The 26,231-nt window shown below is 39.0% G+C and overlaps 2 protein-coding genes across 4 annotated transcripts in view; both read right to left on the bottom strand.

Moving 5' to 3' along the window:
• LOC107090369 (enhancer of polycomb homolog 1-like) overlaps positions 1-15,094 on the bottom strand; it is a 30,033-nt gene extending 14,939 nt beyond the window's left edge. Inside the window, exons 1-2 of one of the 3 annotated variants that reach the window (XM_015383699.1) lie at positions 14,937-15,094; positions 1,795-1,958 (exon numbers count right to left, since the gene is read on the bottom strand). In XM_015383699.1, the coding sequence (XP_015239185.1) occupies positions 1,795-1,894 (100 nt within the window). In that variant the 5' untranslated portion in view covers positions 1,895-1,958; positions 14,937-15,094. Of the gene's footprint in view, positions 1-1,794; positions 1,959-12,289; positions 12,443-14,935 lie in introns of those variants that run through there. The other 2 variants (XM_015383700.1, XM_015383698.1) reach the window with 2 other exon arrangements.
• A 9,168-nt stretch (positions 15,095-24,262) lies between these two features.
• Positions 24,263-26,231, bottom strand: part of itgb1 (integrin subunit beta 1) — a 45,611-nt gene continuing 43,642 nt past the window's right edge. Inside the window, exons 15-16 of the mRNA XM_015383696.1 lie at positions 25,827-25,993; positions 24,263-25,169 (exon numbers count right to left, since the gene is read on the bottom strand). Of these exons, the coding sequence (XP_015239182.1) occupies positions 25,104-25,169; positions 25,827-25,993 (233 nt within the window). The 3' untranslated portion in view covers positions 24,263-25,103. The remainder of the gene's footprint in view (positions 25,170-25,826; positions 25,994-26,231) is intronic.

Here is a 26,231-nt window from a genome sequence, read left to right as displayed (position 1 = left end):
GCCTTTTGGACAGCTGTCAAATCTGAAGTCTTCCCCATGTTTGTGTAGGCTTCAGAACTGGACTGAGAGACCATTTGCAGGTGTTTTGAGTTAATCAGTTGATTAGTTTGTGGCACCAGGTGTCTTCAAAATTTAACCCTTACACAATATTCTAATTCTAATTTTGTGACACACAGAATTTTGGATTTTCATTTGTTGCCACTTCAAATCATCAAAATCAAATGAAGCAAACATTTGAATGCATCAGTGTGTGTGCAATGAATAAATATAATGTAAAAGTTACACCTTTTGAATGCAATAACTGAAATAAATCAAGTTTTTCAAAATACCTGTATAATCACAGTAGTGGTAAATTAATATTCCAAATCATGCTGATCATAGTTCTCCAATAAAGAAATTAAAATCTTGCAATAATCCATATCAGTAGATTAAGGCTGGGTCCAGCAGAGTCCAGTTGTTCTACAGCAACAGAAACCAAAAGCTGAAATATAACAAAACTATATCTGCTACACAAACTAATGTTATTAACTGAGTGTTTCAGTTATTCAAACACAAACAAAAAGCGTAATGTTAGCAGGCCGAGCTGAAACTGTGTGCAGACTGCTGTTCTATTCATCGGATCCACAAACTATCCAGCGGCATAAACACAAACGAGAGCTTTAAGAGAACAGGACATCTGGGACGTGTTGGACATTAAAGTCTGGATGATTATCTGACTTAATTAAACGTAGCTTGGCCTTTCAGATAATTAAACGAAATTATTCCTGGAGCTAATGAAAAGTCAACACTATCAGCGTCTATCCAGGAAGGTCTTTCTGGACAACATGCCAAATTAAATTCAGATTTTCTCTTCCCTTCCCTAAACAGTGACAACAAACCCCCAGCACCCTTCATGCTGTTCATCTCAGATGCACATCAGAAAGACAAAGCCAGACTGAATCAGAGTTTACTGAAATAAATCTCCTCAGACTCAGTCAATTTCTGTTTTTTCTTCCCTGACACCAAGAAGTCAGGTGTGGGGCCATTTTAAGTGAAGCAGAAGGATTCAGATTACTGCACTCGATAAAAACACTCTCAGATCGAATGAGAGCGGCATCCGTTTTAATTCAGCTGGTCTATGTCAAAACAGACACAAAAGCTTTTAAACCAGCTGCATGTAGACCCAAGTCACAATAGTAGAAATGTTTCATCAGATTTTAAAATGAAAAAGATTTAATACCAAAAAAATAAAAATAAAAAAAAAACTTTCAATTGACTGCAGAAGGGATTATATTGGAGTCCAAACGTCCTGAGGGGTTTTATTGACAGCCCTGCAGCAGGTAACATTTAAATGAAAAGCAGCACCATGAAACTGTTTAACTTACTCACTCTAAACTTCAGAGAACTAAAGTAGAGATTCAAACTGAATTTTCTACAGGTCTCTGTGTCTGACCCTCTGAGAAACCCTGAAAATCATTGTGACAGCTGCAGTAAACCGGTCCCCCCACACACTGAACTGATAGCAGCTTTGCACTTAGAAGCAAATGGATTCTTTTTGGAGAAACAATGGAGGAAACCTATTGTGACACGGACACGCTTACTGAAGCAGGCAACCTAGCAAACTCATTCCCTCAAATATTACACAACAAGGCAATCTAAAACTTATTTACGCCGACAAGCACTCACTTTAGATTCAGACATTACTTTGAGCTTTAATAAACTGGACCAGTGGCTGTTATCAAATAAACCAAACACTTTGATAGGGTACGATTCCACTAAGGGTGTTCTGCTCCTCTTTCAGCTCCACACACTCACGCTGTATGTGAATGAGCTGCTTTGGCATCTTGAATTCTCCGGGGTAGAGGGAGTCGTAGTAGGTGATGTTGCTCTCCGCCTCAGGGACCGGGATGACCATGTTGTCCCGCTTCTCGCCGTAGACCTGCTGCGCCGAGATGGCCCGCTGAAGATGGTGTTCCTGTGGGGAAACAACAGCAGACATGAGGTGAGAAAAATGAAACAAGGCCCGTAAGGATTGCATGTGCATAGTTAATTATTGAAACAGTCAATTTAGGCTAAGAAATCTTAACTATTGGCATATCTTATTTACCAAAGTAAAACCATAAAACTGGATTATAAGGAAAATTTGGCACCCTTTTCAAATCTACAAATCCTCACCATCCATTCTGGTGGATTCTTCTCAACTTTCCCCCTAAAGCATAAAGCCCCATCATGTGAGATCCTGTGATCATGCCTTTATCTACTCCCACTTAATGCTTTACAAACAACTGTCTGTTTCAGCTACTCCACAATAAACAATAGTAATCAGCTCTTACAAATGCATAAATAAATCAGCCCAGCGCTTTAATGTGACAACTTATCATGGTACTGCTACTGAAAACAGCTTTTTAACCTCTTCATTTAAAGGCAACTCATTTTTGGTATAGGAACGTATTAACCAACATCGTTACCTAAACAGTATTAATAATAATAAAACTATAAAAAGACAAAATGTGACCATACAGAATGTGATAAAAAATTAATGAAAACCACGGATAACTTTGCTGATTTAATAAATATGGATGTTAAATGCATTACCTTACTGTGTTTTTCAAAAGTTTTAATCAACTTTCACTTTATATTTAAAACAAAGCATTTTTTCCTGCTTAGCATTTGTCTTTGCAAGATCTTATAGACTCCCTGTAAATTATTGCAAGTAAAATTATCAATAAACTGCATCACAAAAAAGAAGTCTGCTTCTTTTAATGCTTTAACTAACGGTTATGCATAAAAACATCAGAAAAAAAGGTGTTCTGTCATATGTCTTAAAAATGATAAAGCTTTAGGTGCTTTACCCAAAGTGACTAATAAGTGAAAGGGAACAGGATACTGAATCCCTCCAGCAGTAATAAATAATAAAATTATACTTAAGGAGTATTGTGTTTCTGCTGTCCATCTCTATTGATCATTGCAGACATTCAGAGGTTTGCAGAGATTGCAATATTGAAAACATACTAACAGAGCTTACAATCATTAATATGTAATATTCATGAAATGGGCAATACTTTTAATTGATATGCAAGGCATTTGTTTAAACAGGCAGCAGAACAACGGGCCTGTTTTTAAGATGTAGAGCAGAATCAGGAACAAGAAATTTCATCTGAAAACGTATCCCTTAATCTTTAAAATCTGTAATTTTAGTTATTTTCTCCCCACAGTTATATGTGATTACATCAAATAGTGACAACTGGATGGTTGAGGCTGTGGTTTAAACAGAGTTCGGCCCAAAGAGGACAGAAACTGAACAAACTTACAAACTAAACCTTGGAACAGAGAACAAGACTGGATAGAAACTCAACACTGCCTTTTTATCACTTCAGCTCATCTACCTGCCACCTGTGTGATAAGAGTTGGCTGCTGCCAAGTGTGTTCAGAGGGAAACAAACAGAGCGGCTGACCAACCGGTTTATCAGAAGACTGTTTGGACATTCCCAGTCAGGTTTAACCGCTGAGCCCTTAACTCATGCTGGGCACAGAGCCAGCGATGGTCAGACTGCCACAACAGAGGCTCCATAAAGAGGAGGTGTGTGGCAATCGTTCCACCTGAGGCACATCAAGACAAAGGTGATGGTATGTAAGGTTGAGGAAGTTTGAGTGAATTAGTCAGTGTTTAAGAGAACAACGGGGAGGGAGTCAGGGTTTAACAAGGTCATGAATTATTAACATGTTAGCATCGTGCTAAAACAAATCACAGCCAAGTCATGGATCATCTACAGAATGAGATCCTGGACCTTCATATCCATTTCAACAATCTTTCACTATTTTCACCAACAGTCACATTTGCAGCTTGAACCACATTTCTACTAGTATTCCAACCAATGGTACGTCAGTCCCGTGTGCTCAGCTTGCAGCCAACGATGGCTGAGGTTTTCTTTTATCAAAACTAATCTCACATCCAATTTTAAAGCTCAAAAGCTTTGGCTCAGGGGCACACATCAGATTACAGCTTTATAGACATGCAATCGTTTGCTATTTTTGAAACAGAAAAGGGCTAAACTATTTTCCAAATAATTTAGGGGTGTAAATTATGGCTAAAATACAGGAAGTTCATGTTAAATCCATTTCCCTAACTGGTGCACACAGAAAAACAAATACACATGCACATTCCCAGTATTTGTCTTTGGTTTTGGCATCAAAAACATATTAAACTTCCAGGGGAGTCGATTTAAAATAAACCCTTTACTTTTTTCTTCTTCTTCCATTTCTTAAACCAGGGTTGCCCCATGTAAGCACATAAATCATTCTGGTCCAACAGATGGAATGGCTAAATTAGGGTGTTTTAGTTTTCATGACGCAATGCAACTTTATTTATATACCACAATTCATGGAGAAAAAAAAAAAAAAAAAAAAAAGGTGCTTTGCAACAAATAAACAAAAGGCAAGATACAAACATATTCCAGAACTGAGGGAAGAAAAAAGAAAGCAGCTCTAGCAGTATTTAATGTGTTTTCAGATCATTGGAAACCCAGAACCGAAGCAAGGAATTAAATGGAAACCGTTAAGCACAAATTATCAGCTACTATCAGAACAAGCAAACATTCAGTTTTCAGTGAGTTCATGTAATCAGTGGGTCTAACAATGCCTCCAACTAACTTTCCATTCATTTGTCATTTCTAACTGCTGAATTGTGTAGAAAAAAATATGTTTAAAAGTAGGACTTTCCCTATATGATATCTATATATGTATAATATCAACCAAAAATGAATATTGAAATATATTGTGTATATCCAAAATGAACAAGGTGATAGAATGAATTCACTTTGCTTCAAGTTCCGTAACCAACGGGTTAATATTATATGGGCCAGTTCTCATCCTCATAGATGTTGACTATTGTTCTGTGAGTAATATCCTTTTTTTTTCCCTCCTCTATCTTTTTTGTGTTTTTACAGAACCAGTGGATTGTTTTTCGGGAAAGGGGAGACATGCAGCAAAGGACCACAGGCCGGATTCTAACCCAGGTCAGCCGCGTCAAGGTCTAACGCCTCCATAAATGGGTCGTGCATGCTAACCACTGCTCCACCTGCACACCCATGCAGGTAATATACCTTGACAAAGCTTTTTCTAACATTCCACACAACAAAGTAATAGATGGAGGTGTTACTGCTGATATCGTATCAGGTCTATGTCAGTATCAGAAATAGAAGAGCTGTATTGGGACACCCTTATTTAAAAGTTGTCACAATGTCCTCAGTTGGTAAAGCAATCCAATAAATATGTAATATGTTCTCTGACGCATCTAAACAGAAAAACATTTTTCAAAGTCACACGTCTTCTGACTCCATGTGTATGAAGTACCTGGAGGTCTGTTCTTGTCCAATCAGAGCAGATTAAGATGCATTACAAATCTTTCTGACCAGGGCAGTTAATTATAGAATAACTGAGCATATCAGCCAGTTATCTGCATTGTGATAAACTAAGGTTTACAAAGATAACATTTATTAATGAGTAGATTTTCCATTAAACAACCCTACAGCAGTGTTAATTTCGTCAACCATGATGATGACTAAAATATTTAGTCATCGCCCCTTTTTCCCACGATGGCGACGAGACAAAAACGCATAAAAATTGTTTCCAGAAAATAAAAATATGACGAAAATAAAAAATGATTTTCGTCAACGAGACTAAGACGATGAAATTTACGAGCCATTGTGGAATGGACATTAAGAAATGTAATTGTTTATGAATAAAATGTAATTGTTAATATAAGTGTTTGAGCTTCGTGGAAGATTACAGGTTGTTGCGTTGTTTGTCCCTACATGGCGCCTGTCTCACAGTGGCTTGCAGCGCTCAGTCAGTAGCAGCAGAGGGCTTATACTCATAGCTCAACTTTGCAGTCATTGCAGATACTGGTGTGCGGTTTGTTAAGCAACGCCTGGATGTATGGAGCCATTTTGTCTACGACGCGAAGGGAAACACCGGAGGGAGGACGCCACCAAAGGGTCTGCAGCTTCAACATGGCAGGAGCCAGGCATTTGAGGAGCCAACATGCTGCCATATGGAGAAGTTAAGGAACGGCCTGTAGTAGAATGAACGGGTGTCTGTGTGTGTGCGTGCCTTCCTGTGCCTGCATGTCTGTCTCTCTGTCATAGAAGAAAGATGTTCTACTGATACACTGGATATTAATCGATTAAATTTCTTCCTCCCAACTGGATTCCTGACACAGTGATACCACAGCCAGATCAGAGGTTGGGTGAGGAGGGGAAGTCTGTTGCAGAGATGTTGTGAGCACCCCCACTGTATAAACCTGACTCCAAAGAGCAGAAAGCCCTGGAGAACTCAATGGCAAAGTGGACTGGGCGTTCTGGCCTGCCTGCAAGGACCATTGAGGATGAAGACTTTGTGTTTATGATGAAACAAGCCGACAAAAGGTTCAATGTGTACAGTGTGATATATGTTAAACAGAGAATCGGTGTGTGAAGTTCTATTCTGCACAGTGTTGACTAAAATGACAAAAATTACAAAATTTGACTAAGATGATTTTACCATGTGGCTTAAAGATCTCCCCACAGCCGCTTAGCAAGCAGTGAAATAGAAGGTCTGGCTGGCATTCCCCCTAATGGGCCATGCAGGGTATTTTGCAATTCCTCCTTTGCATTAAACATGTTGCATGATTTAAGTAACAACTGTTTGTTTTTACACTGCCAAAGAGCAATTTTCTGCCGCAGTTATTTCAGAGGGGTCTGGAAGAGGCAAACCATTCTTTCCACACAGGAGATGTTGACTATAATCATACAAATTCAAATTAGCCATCTAGCTAACAACTTTTATCTTGGGTTATTCTTTTCCTTGAAAGAATTTGCATACTCCACAAAACAGAAGATTAAAGCAGAGTAAAAAATAACACGTTGACTAAAGCTTAAGTGCAACAGAACAGGTCATATTTAACTATTAGAGTGCTTTTATGCAGCCAAAAAATGTACTACTAAGGCTACTTTCAATTCAGCTGACATAAACATAGACTAGAAATTTTTAAACCAAGTAAACAAGCTAAAATCAAACAATATAACAAACATCAGAGGACACGGAAATTGGATCCTAATCAAGTACATTAGACAAGAACGTTTAATAAAATCTAGTTTAATAATCGTAAAAAAAAAGAAAAAAAGAAAGAAAATGATCAAATATTTAAAAAACGCGGCAGATAATCAAATGGTAGAAGTGAAAAAGGATTTTTGTTACTTTTATAAGAAGCTAAAGTGGTCATTTCGTGTGATGCTTGGGAATTCAGATCAATTCAGTTTATTTAAATATCACCAATTCACAACACATGTCATCTAAAGGCACTCTACTGCGACAATTTAATAGGGTTGGCTCAAGAAACCCAATCTTTTGATCAAGAAATCTTCTGTACTTTTCTATTAAACTAATCACACGAATACTTTTCCAAAAAACGTTACTTCAGAGGTTAAAAAGATGAATAGCAATAGTTAATGTGCTGGAGTGACAGAAGACTGAACAATAATCAATGTTTACTAACAAACACAGGATTCGTGATAAAACCTCTTATTAAATGGTTTTTATTTAACACCACAGAGACTGATACTAGGCATGTGGTGTTTCTGGAGCATGCAGCTGGACTGTCCTATCTAAGCTCTTTGGTCTAGTTAAGCCTCACTGATGTTGAGAAACCCCTTTAAGGATCATCTGTGCTGATCTGAGATCAGTTAAGGCTGGGCATACACTGTATTATATTTACAATAGTACGACCAAAAAAAACAAAAAACAAACAAACAAAAAAAAAGTGTTTAAAAGTTCACAGCTCATGATGTATGTTATTACAACCGTATGGCCCAATGCTCTGATGTGATCTAGCTGCTCATAGCAAGATCATCCACATGTTTGCATGAAACAATTTTTTATTAAACTAAGGCTACGTTCACACTGCAACCTAAAGTCACCAAAATCCGATTTTTTTTCCCCATATGCAACCTGGATCTGATCTTTTCATGACAGTCCTAACAACACAGATCCGATTTTTTTTTATGCGACCCAGGACACTTGGCTATGCGGTCCTGAATCCGATACATATATGATCCTTTCAAATGCAACCTGTGTCTGAGCGTCCAGTTCGCATTCATCCAACCTGAACGCCATTAAGACACAAAGGTGACAATAGTGACAAAGGTCACTATTCTGAGTCTTGCTATGAAGAAGTAGCAAGAAAAACAACAACCATGTCAGACGATGATGTGGAGAGCAGTATTTATGTTTAACCATCTTAAAAAGGATCGTGTTTTTATGGTACGGAAAGATCGCTAGATGCGGTCCGACGCTACCATCCATGTTTACTTCCGTAAACACAAAGCATGCTGGCCTGTGACAGCATTGCGGCCTCTACTGCACATGCCGGAAACTTAAGCTGTATTACTGCAGTTCACACAGGGGATCACATACAAGTCGCATATATTTGGAAATGTGAATGGCAATGCAAAAAATAAATAAAAAATCTCATTTCACACACACAAAAAAAAAAAATCGGAATTGAGCATCAAGGCCTGCGTTGTGAACGTAGCCTAAGAAAAGTGGATTAATGTAAAGTGTTAGCAAGAAAAAAAACAAAAAAAGATCTTCGATTCAGTGTAGATCAGAGTGAAAACTTCAGTTTTTTTAGAATTTAACCTGATGATCAGAAATCAGCACCACTGATCAGGGTGATTGATCAGCCAGTGCTTCATTTGATCAATTATTTGGATTGACTACCATAGCTGGCGACACCAGATATAGAGATTAGTGAAGAAAACGCTCATTAAAGCTGAGATAAAAACAAACATACCAAGTTAAAAAAGTACCCAATACTGTCAGAGCAAAAATTCAACAATCTTATTGTTTCCTGGTGTACAGCTGCCACATTTTAAGCATTGCAGAACTTCCAAGGAGTTTCCATTTTCCCAACAAAACATCCCTGTAAATGTTGCATAATTGTTTTAGTTCCCACCCAAATATTCTTGAGTCATTCCTGCAGACAACACCCAGCCCTTCAGCTTCTATACACAGTGAGAGCTACATTCATAAAGCCAGCCGCCCCCCTCCTTCCCCAGCCGCTAAATCTAATCACCAATTTTGTCTCCCTTCTGTCTGTGACCTGATGATAAACGGACTGAGGTGAGTCAACTCACAGACAGTCTTGGTTCTCACACAAAAATAGCTTCTAATATGAGCCCCATCAATCACAGTTAAAAATGCTGAGCCAGCCAGCGCTGCCCCCAGAGTCGCTTCCCTGATGCTTAACTGCTCCTAAACGTGTTAAGACAGCTGCAGGAGAAGTCCTTTAAGGCTGCTGCTGTTCAGCGTTCTGTGTGGGAAGCACAGCATTTAACTTCTGGATCCACAACAAGACAGACTAGTAAGTTAAGACAAAATTAAAGATAACATAACAGAAAATGGCCAAAAGTTTGAATGAATCAGAGGCTGGCAGAGCCTTTGGACAGGTGACGCACTTCACCTTCCCACCCAGTAAGGTCACACAGTGAGGAGCTGGTAGCAGGCAAGGAGTCGTCGGTGTGTGTTGGAGCGAGCGGCGGGTTTGGCAGGGAGGCAAACACAACAGACGCCTGCGGGTTTCCCACCAGACCTGCAGACACTGACCTCAATTGCAGATAAACGTAAACACAAGACAAAGTGCCTGACCCAAAACAAACAGGCCGCACGTGTTGCTGGAATGCCAGTGATCCCGGCTTTGTAGCCGAGCCACGCTGCCTGGAAGCTACAAACCCACGTGGTTCTACTGTAAGACGGACCCGGAAAAAACAGGCTGCTGGTTTTTACTAAAAGGCCCGTTGATAAGCAGCTGATAAAAGCTTTCTATGAGCGGAGCATCAGGAAACATGGGGACACCACACAGTCAGTCAGTAAACCGATGAGTGGTGGTGTGGTTGAGGCGGTGGGGAGAGAAACGTGTGAAGCCTTCGTCTGTCCACAACAAAATTAGGCTGCTTTCCAGGGTTAGTCAGCCTTCAGATGAACAACCAAAGGTTACTCTACACCAGAAAACAAACAGGTGTATAAAATATAAATAAACGCAGTATTTTAATAAACCTTGGTTAGAGTATGTCCAAGTTTAACATCTAGAGCTTCTGCTTTCTATGCAGATATTGAACTTAAAAAACAAACAAGTTGACGTCTTTTAATATGAGTCTAAGCATATTTGACTTAATATGCCAACTCGCTTTGATTGAAAACAATGAAATTATTTCATTTTTTGCAGCTCAGTGATTGCTATGCATTTGCTATTAATTTACCGCATTTTAATCATAATTAAAATGGCTGTACATGTGGCTGTATGGGGATGATGACCTCTAAGCATGTAGGATGCAAACATAAGGACATAGACTAAATGAAATAACAGTTAAACCCAGTATTATAGTAACAGAAAGGAAATAAAGACCTGATACAGAAACATCAACATTTATCCCTCTGATGCAGATGTAGAAAATATGAGATACGACCAACAGCCCTATGGTTGCTATGATTTAAACATCCCTCCCACAGTTTTTGTGAAATTCTATTAGAATTACCATTATGTAATGAGTACTCAGATCTATAAGAATTTAGCTATAAATCAAATTTCTTAGCCTTTAATATTACATTATTTTTTTGATAATTGTTCTAATCCAGCCCTCTTGACAGTGAAAGGTGAAAAGACCAATTATGATCCCCCAATTTAACCAGAATAACTGACTGCTTTTATCAGCGGTTAAATGCCCATGAGAAGGCAAACATTTAAAATTAACGTCACCACGCTAATCACCGATATTGGATGGTTTTTAAACCACAGTTGCCTTTTCCTGTTTGAATAGATTAAAATAAATATACTTCCATGGTCAGTTTAAGAAATACAGGTTAATGTAAACTGGTCTAGATCCCGGGATGAATACATATAGGTGGGCAAATATTGGTTGCTTAAAATTGCTGAGAAATACAGAAGATTACGGAAGATCACTGTATAATAATAAAAACAACACTTAATTACATTACCCCATTTGTTTTAAACGGCAAGTTCAAATTATTATTTTCCCATTTATGAATCATAGGTAATAATATGGGGCCCCACAGAGTTTATTTGGTTGATCAGGGGTCATTCTCATTAAAAGTCTGATGGACAGTCACATTTTTGTGGAGTAAAGACTTAAAAGACAGCTTAATGACAATCCCTGTGTTCATAAGGATCATATATTCCCTATGTGAATTTAAAACAATCCTCCAAAAAAAAACTACCAAGATCAACCTAAAGATCCTGACACTGAACCTGGACAACTTATGTTAATATAAGTTACATAATCAGATGCTCTAGCTGAGCAGAGAACAGTTTTTGGAGTGGGAGCTACTCCCTTATTTTCCTCTATAAACTGCCCTGATTAGCTTTAGGGGGCCAGGGGCCACTAATCAGCCAGCCACCATCTGACACACTGGAACCCCTTACACTACAAAATATTCTCCAAAAAGCTAAACAACTAGAAGAAATACAGCAGATTAAAAGAAAGTCGAAGATAAGCAATGCTGCATTCATGCAGACAAACTGAGGAATATCCTGAATATTACAGAATTTATAAAGGATGCCCTCCTGGTGAACAACGATGCAAACGCACAGGAGAAATCCCTTCTTGTTAATGACAGCTAGACTGATCTGAAAGCTTCACATTTTTGGTGATAACTTAATGCATTTACTGTTAAAACAACAGTACACAATAAGGAAACATTAACAAATATATGTATAAACAAGAAATGTTTTATCAATATTAACAGATAAATGTATCATATTAGCTCAGCATAGTTTACATACAAGAAAGAACAAACAAAAAACAGTTCTGAATAGAAGTGCTTTTTTTTCCTGCCAATTCGCTGTAGCATTGTTGACATTTTTGAAAGCGGATCTGAGAGCAACAGCGCCCCCTTGCGTCCGTTCTCCTCAACTACGCCGACAGCAGGCCCCCCTTCCTAACGTTAGACACAAAATGTCGGTATTGCTCAAGTCACATGACCCCTTTGTACTTAGAAACCCGTCTCATGCATACACAAATCACCAAAACGAGGATTTTCTTCCATATACAGAATCGCCGTGCTTTAAAGTATCCAAAACTACCAGCCATGTCACACAAACGAGCCGTTTGATGCCCCAAACCGTCGTCTTTCTCTTTAGAAAATTGGCGGCCATTTTGCGATAGCTTGCGCAGGAAAAAAAGAGGGGCGCCTCTGATCGTTTAAAAAATAAAGCAAAGCTTATACCATCACATTTTTAAAAAAATATATACATTACCGATTCCTCTTCCTTCTCCATTCCCGTCGGCATCTGCGGCACAGCCCGGTTAATGGATGCATATTCGTGTAAGTCGGGTAAATCCTCACAACGGAAGACGGGTAGTGGCTTGGAAGCGTCCAGCGCCCGTGCCCGAAACGACAATTTACTCATTTTTTTTTACAATTCCAGATGCAATATAAATCTATCCGATCTCCTAATGTTCACAACGGCACCGAGTGGAGCTTTCATGGATGTTTCTGTGCGGTTAGTCTCTAACGTTCGGAAGGTTCTAGCTTGGATTTAGGGCGTCGCCAGCGGAGCTGGGGGAAGGCCCGGATCTCGGTCGCTCTCTCTCGGACTGTTTTTTTCCGACGCTCCGCTCCCTATCGGTGGTTCAGTGCGCCATGGACAACATGGCGGACATTTAAAAACTCTTTTGCTCTGTTTCGCTCGGAGCGGTCCAACCCCCAGTTCGTGGACCGACCATTCCCACACGGTCCCGAGCGCTTGCGCGTTACCGGGGTTGGGGGAAGGGGGTATTTATTTCAAACCAACTCCGTTCCACACACACACATCAATTATTGAAATAAACCGTAGACATGGCGGAAATACCGGGTAGTAGGTATGATGAGGAAAATTAACACATTCAGTTAGATATTCTAATATTAAAAAACAACACATTAGACAGTGGAAAATAATCATTTTTGCATCTTAACTGAAACATAAAACTTATTTAAAACGGCTAAATAATTCACATTTGTAACATTAAGTGAAAGATAAATATAATAATAAAAAGGCTTAACCAGTCGTATAGAAAAGCCATTTTAAAAATAAAAAAGGTAAATACAAATAAACAAGGTTTAAAATTAGGAGTTTAAAAAGTAATTATCCTATTTAGGATAGTTAAAACATTTAAAATGGAAAAAAATACAATAAAAGCTACTTCTATTTAAAACGAATAATATGCTTTAATTTTACCATTCAATCTTAATCTAAGCAGCATAGAAATTTTCCAGCTTTTTTTTATATATATATATATATATATATATATATATTTATTGCCTAGTAGGTTTGCACTTACAAGGAATTTTAGCATATACGCATACATATTATACACATACACACAATATATACACACACATACATATGTATACACACACACACACACCTACATACATACAGACACATACAAACACATACAGGGCTAAAAAAAAAAAAAAATTCGGATAAATCGTGACTAATCAATTATTGAAATAATTGTCACCCAAGTTAGTTATCGATTTATCAGACAGACTTACTAAAATCTTTTTTGTCTGTCCATATGCTATATCCAGCACTTCTAAAGTGGAAAAGCTTAATCTTCACTTGGTTTAATTTCACAGAAGTCTGTGAGCAACCTTTGCTATCCGATTATAAAACTAAAAAAATAATTGACAGACTATGTAACCAATTATTATTTTGCAAATTGATTTATATTATTAATATATATATATATATATATATATATATATATATATATATATACACACACACACACACACACACACACACACACATATACACACATTATTACTTTAATAATCCCAGAGGGAAATTACTTCTCTGCATTTAACCCATCCCCTTTGGGGAGCAGAGGGTTGCCATCGTGTGGCGCCCGGGGAGCAGTGTGGGGTTAAGGGAGATATGTATGTATGTATGTATATATATATATATATATATATATACATATATACACACACACATTTTTTTTTTCGCTCTCTGTAACAGGGGAGGCTCAATCGTGTTTATTAACGAATGTTGAAACACATACAACATCACTGCAACTGGTGAAAATAGCCGTTGCGAAGCCCTCTGAAATAAAGTCCAGAAACCACAGCAAAAGTTCAGCACGAGACGACTGATCTGACTCAATGATCACTTTTCCCTCTTGACCAATGAGGAAAAACCTCCTCGCTCTCTGGCCACCGTCTGTCAATCATGAAGTACGTTTGCCAATCAGCATCAAGCAGCCAGCTTCATGACCTGCCCCATAGACCCCTAAGAGGCTGAGCCTTACTGGAAATGATGTATTTTGGCATGTCTTCTAATCAGGGCTCTACTTTCTCCCTGCTTACCTCAATAGACTGAGACTCAAACCTCTACAGGGATAGCGAGCTGATTAATGTGCAACATATTCATCAAATAAGTCACATTTTAGCATATATCTGATGTAATTTAATGAATACATTTATGAAGTTTGATAATGCGTATTTCCCCAATGATTTTACAAAATGTACAGGGGTGGTTTAGACTCCTAATATTCAAAGAGAAATCCCCACTGATATATACACACACGCACACAAACTAAAGGAACATGACTAATCTCACTCAAGTCCTTGATCACTAACTGATTAACTAAACCTAATGACCTAACTGGCATAAAAAAAAGAAAAAAAAAGATGTTTACTCCAGGTTAAATGAGTCACAATGAGAACAATACTGTCTATCAGGAAGGAAAGGGAAATGAACCAACAGGCATGATTGTTTTCAAGTACAACAGTGCGGACCAGCCCCCATTAAATTATATTTCTGAAACTCCTTTACTTTTCTATGTAGCCAAACCGTTAGCGTTCGATCGATTTTACATGGATAGAGCAGCATTCAAACTCCATGGAAGCATCTTACCTGTTGTTGTTAGTTGATGTGATCATCCAGGGTCTTGGCAGATTATCAGAGTTCTTTTTGTCATCCTTAAATCCATACACAGCATGATGTTTATCTGGAAACAAAGACGGAAACAAATTAAAAGAAGATCAGGACAAATGGGATTTGCACAAAGTAAAGAGAAGATGAGACAAGTCTCCCCATCAACTGATGACTGTCAAACTTGTCTGGAAGTCAAATAGTTTAGCCGAACAGCCAATGCGTGCAGACTAAATCTATGTAGCTTGGCCCAAAGTACATTTATAAACAATACTTTCTGAAATAGAATGACTTGAAAATACAAGAGGGACAGCAAACTTCCTCATTTGTTACTTGAATCCTGATAAAACACAAACTCGCTTTCTGGCATGTGCAAATATTCAAGTTTGTTATAAGATGAAGTGCCTAACAACGAGGAGCCTTCTTTCCTCTGGAACCGTTTCCAGATCATGATGGCCGCAATAAGAACTCAGGCTTTTATAATCATAAGAAAAACAATGCAATTTTCACAGAGTCACTCAGTTTTGTTCATATTAGATGTATCAAGCCCTTTAGGTGGTGGTATTGATTAATGTGGGCTTGGCGCCACACAGAAGAGAAAAAGGAGTTGCAGCTGGTGTTCTGATCCAAGTAAGTGGGCAGAACTTTGCACGTTCTCCAAACAGCAGGAACTGCAAAGTCCTGCAACAATTGACTCTAAACCAGCAAGCTTTCAAGATCATCAAAACAATGAAACCTTGCGGTTAAACATCCACATTCTTATGTTTAGTGCAGAGAAAAATTATGATCATAATTTGGATTTCGTTTAGTGGGGTGCCCCAGTTAACATGAAAACGGGTATGCTGAAACTACATAAATATGCACACCTAAAGCCCCTGTCACACCATGACAATTTAGACCAGCGTATTCCTGACGTACGATAAATCTGGCAAAAGCGCTGGCAAACGTTGGAAAAGTTATGGGTATGTTCTGTATAAGTTAAGAGCACGCTGAAACACGCTGAAACACGCTGGTTTACGTGGACCTACTTGCTGTAGGTCCACGTGAGCATGCTCAAAATTTCCCGATGTATGCCAGCTTATGCCCTACGTGGTCCATAAGTTACATGTAAGTTATTACCATTGACATATGTTAAGTGTAAGTTACTCATAAGTATTGGTGTCTAGCTTATCCACAACCTATGAGTAACTTGTGCATAACTTAAGAACTGATCTCCAACGCATATCAACGTATCTGACATGTTCCAGACGACCACTGAACGTGTTTCTAACTTACAGCAACTGTATAATCAAAACGCTGCCAATGTATAATGGCAGCGTTTTGGTACAAAAGGAGGTTCACAATAGGAAACTGTCAGTACTCCACAAGACTGCATCCCCATCATAGGGTGAGCGAGAAGGTGAGTGTGATGGATCCTCTTAGCCAACATTTTCCAGAGCAAGGACCCCCAAAATGATGGCGAGATGTAGCACGGACCCCCTAATTATATATACTGTATGAAATTGTGTTATATCAAACTGGTCCTGTAGTCACTCTATTACAGATGGAGTAATGTAACGAAAGTAATTTCACCCTGGGATTCTGATTGTGATTCCTGGTTGATGGCACAGGTGTTGTGAATGAAACTGTGCCCAGCCTGAAAGAGCTCCTGTGTGTCACTGAATGTGTGCATTGATGACTGAAAGACATCTTCTGCCTCCATTTATCTGTTTACTACAGTGTGTTGGAAAAAATTGCATGGGGGGGAATAAAAAAAACCAAAAAACATTGCCTAATCAACCAACAATTTCGCGACCCCCATGCAGTACCTCTGTGGACCCCTGTTGAAGACCTCCAGTCTAAGTGTTCATGCCCACAGCCACGACCAACAAACCTCCGAGCAGACATGACTCTGAATCTGCTGGGACTGCAAACCTTCTTTTTTCTTTATTTTTTGCCAGGCGGTAAGCAGCAGCTAGGTTAATTCCGTGAACAAAGATGCAGACTGGGCACCGGAGGAGAGCAGCTTTAACTGATGCTTCCTAATGCATAAGTGAGGTTGTTGTTGGACATAAGTTCTGGACTCATGATGAATCCATAGAAAGTTCAGCGTATGACAGCGTTTTAGGAAATTCTGGGACGTCAGGCTTACGCTGGCTAACACTGCAAGGTGTGACAGGTCCCTAAAGAAGCGCAACTGAAGAAGAAAATAAATGTCATGGCACTGACTAAAGGTCCTCCATCAGACCGATTTCTCATATATGCGCCAGTCTCTCAGTAACCAGCACAGTACATTCTGGGTGCAATTTGGAGCTGTACGAGATTTTTAACAGAAAGAGCTCCTGCATATTTCAGTGTACAGAAGATTTAATATTTGGGAGACAATATACAGGCAGCTAACTAACAACATAAAACACTGGCTACGTACTGTCGTAAAACTGGTTTAAAAATTCAAAATTATTTATGCTTTTAATTCATTTACGGTATATTCTTAATGATTAGTGGATTTGTTTTTGATGTCAGCTAGTTAGAGACAACGGGTGGAAGAGATTACAGTCAATTTAAAAAAACACTTAAAAGTGATACATTTCAGTTACTGTTTACTAATTACATTAACCTTATCTTATATTAACCTTATCCTATAACTGCTTTACAAGTTTAAACATGACAGCCATCTGCATTTGAATCCCACCATCTGTATTACACAGTTTTAAAACAACCCTCTGAGATTTATCTAAGAATGTCTGTTTCTGCAGATCAGTCAGATTAATTCAAAAAAAGCACGTGCCAAAAACATTGCTCTAAAATTTGGTTAAAGTGGTAAAATAATTAGCCCATTTTTTGCCACTATCTGCCCTTTCTAATAATCATTAGAACAAGGTCATGATAGCAACGCCTCCTGAGATAAACCCACCGTGTGTGGTGGGTTTAGAGTGATCCTGTATGGCTGACTTGGCCTAATATCCTTGATTGTGGGATGTTATGAGTGCACACAAGGGCACAACCTGTCAATTGTATGTGTAGACAATCAGAAATAATTTCCTGAAGGGAAAAATAAACAATAAAACTCACCATTGTAGCAAATGGAGCCCCTGATCACTGGTCTCCAGTCTAAACAAATGGCTTTTGTAGTTGTAATATTTTTCCCGTTAATAATAGCTCACAAGGTATTAATTCTGCCGTCTCCTCATTGGCCTTGTTCATTTATTCTGAACATTTTGTGATATTTCTCGTCCTGCATCTGATTTTTCCTGAGTAAAATCTGTTGGTGTGTGAAGAGCTGGAAACAACACACTGAAGAACCAGACCTTTTATATTAAAAACCTTTTTTATCCTCATGAAAGGGGTCTCTTTAAGTTATGAAAAACCAGCCCACAACTTTAAAATCCTGCCATCTGAACCTGGCATAAGTTCATCGGAGAGCAGCTTCCATCTTCTCAGGGCTATGTGGATGGAAGCCCAACAACCCAGCTCCAAAATGTGTTGCATCCACTGCTATGAATCCTATGAACGTCAATGTGAACTTCATTTAAATTTCCAAACTAGAAATGAATCAGTATCAAGTCTCAATAAGGTTGTTTCAAGTGGTTCCATCACACAGAACTTGTTAGACTAATCAAGCTATAAGGAAAATAAGGTAAGAGAGTGCCGTCCCTCCCCCACTCGTTGATGGCACACTCCTGGTAGCTACTTCACCAGATGCCTAAACTAATTATCTATCGATATTATGGTCTTTTTTTTTTTTTTTTTCACCTGGTTTGGCCCTAATTTTGAGGAATTCAATCATTAACAACATTTCCCATACACAGGTGGTTGTTGATTAAATCAAAAGATTTTCCTCCAAACTGGCTCTGAAGGCCGACCGGCTGGGAGCAAGCACTGAAATCCAACAATTTTAGGGGTCAGTTAACCCCATGTAAGACATAAAGCGACGAGTCTGTATTTAATTACACCTGGAGAGGAAGCTGGAGGTATGAAACTAACACAAAAAAAATTCAAATTTAGTCATAAAACTGAAAGTGAAAATGAGTGCAAATTAGAGGCAAGAGGAAAATTAATGGGCAAAACATTTATATTTTCTAAATAAAGACTAACTATACTTTCCTACAGCCTTCGCCAACAAGTAGACGCATATACTTAAACATCTGTGCTGTCTAAATAAAAGGTATAGTGGATCAGATTCTTTCAGTTTTGAGATCTGGGGCGTAAATCTTTCCCATCGTCATTACTTACCTACGTGTACCAATAAACATTCTGCATAAAATTAATATTTAAAAGCACCAATATCTACATAAATTGATAAGTTTTTATTAAAATAGTTTTATCTATGATTTCACTGAAGACTCTCAGATGACTTGCAGAGACACATCATTTTCTATTTACTCCATAATCTAGTTCTGAAAAGAGCATGAATTCTGCATTTATCATCTTTGATGTTACTATATTGATGTGTATAATTCACCACAAAAAATACAAATGTTTTAAATATTCCACTTGAGAGTATGACTGCTGCCACCATCTGTACTAGAGGTAAAAAATGGTAGGGGTGGCCACAGGGGTGGCTAATGATTGGGTAAAGCCTGACGTACACTCTGAGATTTTCGGATTTGCTGCGATTTTCCAGTGGTGCGAGAATCTTTCGATTGGGCCGACTTTCAGCCTGATTGTGCGTTGTGTAGTGCACAGAGGGTAACAAAGGTCGATCAGCCTCTCACGACCACCTCTCGATCAGGAATCCTCAGGTTGGGAGAAAATCAAACATGTTTGATGACCGTCGTGGGCAAATCGCTCAGTGCGCAAACAAGGATTCTTCTTTTTCTTCTACCTCTCAGAGCATGGCGGGGATGCAATGAGTGAAATGGAGTTCTGTCTATAAAGTTCACAGACTGTAGTAAACGCAATTTCTCAGCTATGTCTTTGTCCAACTAAGTCGTCGCCTCTTCTTTTAGGGCTTTCAGCACAAAATTGGAGAAATTGCCAAGGCAGGGTGTTTCACCACAGTGAGCTTCATATTCCCTTTCTATTTGTTTGGCTCCCGGATAGATGAGTCAGGGCAGCTCTGTCTCACTGCGAAAGCTGAGTCCAATGTGGTTTTTAGACGTTCAGTGTGAGCAGGTAGCAGGTTAGAGCGTTGTGCTGCACATACATTGTGAGCTGTGAACTCACACTGTACGACTAAACCCTGGGGTTTGATCTAGCTCCGCCCCATGTAATATAGATTGGCATTAACCATTTGTATTGCACTAACCTTAAGCGTGAGTTAAGTGTTTGTTTCTGAGCCCTTGTACAGACAGACTGCCCCTCCTCCAGTGACAGGTTTATACTCCTAGGTCTAACCTCCAGGCTTCTAGCTTCATTGTCGAGTCTTCTGGTGGATTTAAAATCAAGAGGTTTTGGGATTCTGAAATCGCACCTTTATCCATACTTTTATTTATCCTTTTAGTTGAATGAAAGATGTGTCAAGTCAATTAACTTGCATTTCGTCACCTAAAAAATATTTGTACAAGTTCTAATGTAAACTAGAGGACAAATTACATTTTAAATGCTAAAATTCAGTAGTTCTTCATATGTTTAACTGTTTTAAGTGTTAAGCAGCTATTAATAGGCTCTTGGCATCAATGGAAAAACCTTATAAAATCAAACCCTAAAAATACTTACATAGGATGATGATTGTGTTTATATTTAAGTGAAAATAGATCCTCAGAGCCTCACATGCCTCCAGCTGACAAACAGAAGTGCCATGAGGGTGGGGTTAGTCCCACAATAGGGAAAGAGTTCAGATAATCACAGGAAAGAACTGGAAAAAAAAACTCACATTATCAACCAGATAGGGTCAGTTCTGGTGGGTTTGATTTAACAATGCCTTTCAATGATGCCCATCTGATGCCAGCTTCATCCCCTTCCACCTGTTTTCAGGAGCTGGCTTTGTGTGGGTTAGATAATATTTGCAGTGACTGATCCAGGCCGAGCAGTTCCAGGGCAGACCACAGGGACAGCTTGGCACTGTTCAGCCACACACCCAAAAGCTGCAAATGATCCAGCAGAAAAATGTCCCACATTTGCCTGCCATCAGGTCCAAAACTCTTAACAGAGAAAGAGGTGTAAAAAAAAAACACACAGAAAGCCCAAAACACAGAGATCCTTTAACGATCCTCACCTGCACCCCTTCAACTGTGGTTTAATCTCGAAAAATTCAACCTATTTATCATTTATATTTAAGATATAAAATATAACATGTCTAAAAATATAAATATATCCATTAACCAGTGTATGTCTGGTAGCTTTAAGGGCAGAAAAACTGAGCAGAAACTTGTGGTTTTACTGTTGAATTGCATCCAGCTGACCAGCCAGGAATTTGATTGCGTGTATGAAATCATCTGATGCCAGAAAACACACTAATCACGACGGGCCTCTTTATTCTGGCCGTTAGAGTTAAAAACCAAGCAGGTAAATACTCACCGAATAGATCCGTGAGGAAATGCGGCCGCCTTCGGGGCAGAGCGGGTTCATTTCTGCAAGTTTAACCAGCAGAAGATGGAAAAACCGAGAGACGACAGGCAACACGACGCAGTGAGCTACAGAGGGAGTTAACGTTAGCCGCCGATGGTTCAGGAGAGTTTCGTGATTAAAATAATAATAAAAAAAACTGTTTGAGAGAAGCAACCGGGTCCAGCCGAGGATTTGTGCCGTCAAACGGCGTCTTTCAGTCGGTAAAAAGTCCCTATTTTGCTACCGTTGGTCGAAACTAGAGAGCTGGAAAGCAAAGTGCTACTGTTGGGGGTTAACAACTTTGCTGTGAAAAACGCCATCTGATTGGACAGCTGAGGCCACCAATCACCTGTGGAGAGGCTCCACAGGGGATGGGACGAGATGTGATTGGCTGGCGAGGACTCGGTTCTAGAGATGGGAACCGCGGATCTTATCAAGGACCAGAATAACTTCGGTATCGATAACCAAATTAAGACAGTTCTTTTATCCCCAATTTAAGCCCCAAAACCGTTCCACGGCAAAAAATGTCTAAATACAACGAAAACAAGAGAATGTTGCCCAAAAGTCGGGGTCCGACGTTAGCGGTGCCGCCATATTGCGAGTGGCATGTGCTAGCAGAAATATTCTTACTAAGATGATGCTGAAATTTTAATAGAAAAATAATTTAACACATGTGACTTAATATACCGATAATGTTTCCCATTTTAGTGTAAATAAAAGCTAAATAACGAATAATGAACAATGATAAATACAAGAGTCTAGAAACAATTTAAGTGGCCAGTTTTATTTAATGCTGACGAGGAGCAAAATAATAAAAACCAGGGGTATAGTCCACCATTTACAGAAGAGAATTAGGCCCACTGGGAAAAAAATTTAATTGATTTTTAAATATCATTTCATTTTAATATTAAAAAAAGTCAGAAATTCTGACTTTCATCTCATAATTCTGACATTTCTCTCAGAATTCTGAGAATTTTTCTCAGAATTCTGACTCTTCTCAGAAATCTGACTTTTTTTCTCAGAATTCTTGTAATTTTTTCTTAGAATTCTGAATATCAGAATTCTGACTTAATCTGATCTTAATGTAGATGGGCACCATGAAGGAAGAGCTGTGGGAGCACTCAACTTCACTGACAAAGATGTGAGTTGTTTGGGAGGGCCAATAACACACTGGTGGAAAATGGTGGAATTAGTAGACTTTTTACATATCAGAGGGGTTACCGGTGATGCTATTTCATTAATGGAAGAGCAGAAGGTGGTTAAAACAAGAGAGCTAGTTTAGTCTCTAAAACATGATGACGCTTACATGTTTTTTATCCCCATCCTGAAACATGATGGTGGCAGCATAATGCCTCAGGATGTTTTGTCCAGCAGGGACAGAGAAGCTGATCAGAGTTGATGGTAACAAGGATGGAGACCAGTACTGCAACAGTAAAAACTTCCTCTTTCAGGACAACAATTGACTTCAGGATGGCCCCAAAGCAGAGACCTACATCCAGCTGAACGTCTTAACTGATGGCAGAAGATGATTTCCATCACATTTAATCATGTTATGTTCAAATCAGTTAATTTATATATTCACAATTCACAACATGTCATCTCAAGGCTCTTTACAATTCAACCAGATCATACAGTGAAATTAATTCAAAGTTTATCTAAGGAAAACCAGTTGATTGCATCGACTCATGGACTGGAAGGCAATCCCTCACACCAAGCATGCTTGTAGCGACAGTGGAGAGGAAAACTCTCTTTTAACAGGAAGCAACCTCCAGCAGAACCAGGCTCAGTGCAATCGGCCATCTGCTGAGGCCGACTGGGGTTCAAGGAGACAGAAGCAGAAAAAGAAGCATAGATACATAAGGCAACCATAAAAGATGGCCCTGTTCAGGAAACAGCCAGCCAGGCAGAAGAGCTCCGAGCCAGCTCCAATGTCAGAGCATAAAGAGAGGACATACAGCCAATCATAGTCAGAGAAACAGGACTACACTGAAGAACAGGCTGATATCGAACACCGAAAAGCAAACGTGTAAATGGCAGCAGCACAGCTGATATTTCTCTCCAGGATGGAGTCACAGCCAAACAGGAACAGAACAGATGAAGCTACTATGAGAAAAAGCAGAGAGAGCAGAACGTTAGAGATTGAACTAACAGATTCTGCCGAGTGGGAGAATAGAGATAGAATGAAGCAGAATGATGAAAAAGGGGTCCCTATGTCCTCCAGAAGTCTAAGCCTATAGCAGCATAACTATAGAGATAGTTCAGGATAACCTGAGCCACTCTAACCATAAGTAAAAAAAAAAAGGAGTTTTAAGCCTAGCCTTAAAAGTAGACAGGGTGTCTGCCTCACGGACTAAAACTGGTAGCTGGTTCCACAGGAGAGGAGCCTGATAACTAAAAGATCTGCCTCCCATTTTACTTTGTCTACCATGTTGATTAAGTGAAGGCGGAGTCCAAACACAAAAACTCACCTTCTCATTCCTACTAGTCTGCCTTTATTACTTACTGCTGGTCTATCACATATATTTACAAGATTTTGTTAATGTTGGTGAGTATAAGGTATTTTTACTTTTGCAAGGCACTGACATTTTCATGCTTGAAAGCAAAACATTGGAGATAAATTGAATGCCACATTTCCACATAAATAGAAATACTAGTCTGTTTAAACATGTGGGTAAAAGTTCAATATTTAGTTACCGTCACAGTGACCTATTAAAAATTAACTTTATCTGATAAATTATTAAATGGCCAAGAGGAATGGCCATTTATTTACATCCCTTTAAAAAAGGAGAATTCAGTCAGATGAGGAAAAACACACAATAATTGCTCAATAAGACCCAGTTATGGGGTTAGTTGGTTTGATTTATTTAATAAATAATTTGACAAACCAGGTTTATTTGAACAAATGTGTGAAGGCACTTTAAAATAATTTTGGCAGTTTTCTTTTAGGACAGGAACAAAATCGTAAATCAAAACCCCTGTTTTCTGTAGATCTAAACCATTGATTGAGGCAAGAATAAAAAATAAAAAAAAAGTAATATTCTATCAACAAAACAAGGCATGTATTTGGTGCTGCTGAAATGAAGGACCTGAGATGGCTTCAAGTTGAGCCAATAAGACCTGAAACAGTTAAGCTACTGTAAACTGACGTCCTTTCAGCCAAAGAAAATAAGACTTAAAATGATTGTTCAGCTGCAGAAAAAAAGCAAACATGTCTTTTAGATTCAAATATGGCTTTACATAGAGCCCCAAACAGACTGTACACATTTCATTTCATACATGCAGGTTTAAAAACAAACTCCTTATTCCTCTGACCTTTAGTCAGACGGCAGATCCATCTTAAAATATTTGATTCTTTTCCCGGTGACGGATTGATTCCCTCCCACTGAACAGAGCAACCCTCCAGAGGAGGGTTCAGTAAAAGGTAAAGGCACCCCTTAGCTTTTCCATTAAAAAAAAAAAATCATTCTTTCTAAAATCCAGACTTTTTACAAAGATAAAGCAAAGAAAATCAAAACAAGTTATGAAAAACAGTGGTAGGATGCATCTATCATTTGGCCACTACGACGACAAACAGTGAACATTGTTGTATAAAACCCCCCCCCTGCTCGATCCCCTCGGTTTCCTTCCCCCGGCCATTTTCCTCCTCATGTACAGTGTCGTCACGAATGAGAGAGAAGCTCCATCATTTCCCCTCATACTTCGGGTTAACCACAGTTGTCACGGCGCTTTTGTAGATGGGATTCTCACCCTGAAGTTGAAGAGGAGAAGAAAAAGTCAGGATTTTTTTTTTGTCTTCACAGTTTGCTATCATGTCCTTTCATTGCTTTTTTTTTGCTCATCAGTACAGTCCTGGAAAACTACTGATCAAGAACCACAGTATTTTTTAGTCCTACTGTGGTCAATCAGAACCAAGAGCTGCTGATGAAGTAGTCCAAATCCAGCTGATTGCCTTCTTCCTTTTAATGTGGTGTTTTTGCAGCAAATAATGACACTAGGGGGCAGCACTACAGAAAGGGAAGAGGCAACTCCCTCAAAAGACGATAAGGAAAGCTCTAATTCTTTATCCGTCTCCTTGTTTTAATTTTTTTCATTTCAATTAACTAACAGAGAAGATGGAAAAAAAAAACTCAGATGTTTAAAGATGAAAACATGTTCTGCAGAGGAATTCCAGCTGTTCTGATGTCTGACAGCCTGTCACATCTAGTGACAGAAGGTTTTTCCTGTTCTCTTTTCAGATTTGTAAAAAAATCTTTCCATCTTTCTGCTCTATCCTTTAAATAACTTGGTTGTAAGATGAAAAAAGAACAGGTAAAAAGTTCAACTTGTGAGGATATGTTGGTGAGGCAGTGAAGTCAGGGTAGTGTGAGAAGTTTAAACGTTTCAAGTCCTGGTCTAACCGACTCACCGTGTCCCAGATGGCGTTCATCTTCTCCTTCTCAAACTTGGCAAATTCTCTGCGGTCATGAATGATCATGAGGAGCTTCCAGATGAGCAGGAGGGCAAGGCCGATCATCACGATGCCGGCGACAACACCCGCCACGATGGGGATGATGTCAGGACCAGCTGGGCACTCTGAAACAGGGAAAGAGAATTATTTCTGTTTCAACATAATTAGTTGCCCTCGATAAGACCAGTTCTCTTTCATAAGAACATGCAGTAGTTTATACTCTAACTTGATGCTTTACTGGATGAATGTAAACACTTCAACATCAGGCTTAAGATGCAAAGAAAGAAAAGATGGACTGATTCAGCAATTTGACAAGAGTTAAGGGGATAAAGTCTTAAAGCACTATTACTTTTCTATATTTGG

The sequence above is a fragment of the Cyprinodon variegatus genome, unplaced genomic scaffold (genome assembly GCF_000732505.1).
Source record: "Cyprinodon variegatus isolate N-32 unplaced genomic scaffold, C_variegatus-1.0 Scaffold292, whole genome shotgun sequence".
Classification (NCBI taxonomy): Eukaryota; Metazoa; Chordata; class Actinopteri; order Cyprinodontiformes; family Cyprinodontidae; genus Cyprinodon; species Cyprinodon variegatus.
This window is presented reverse-complemented; position numbering and strand designations above follow the sequence as displayed.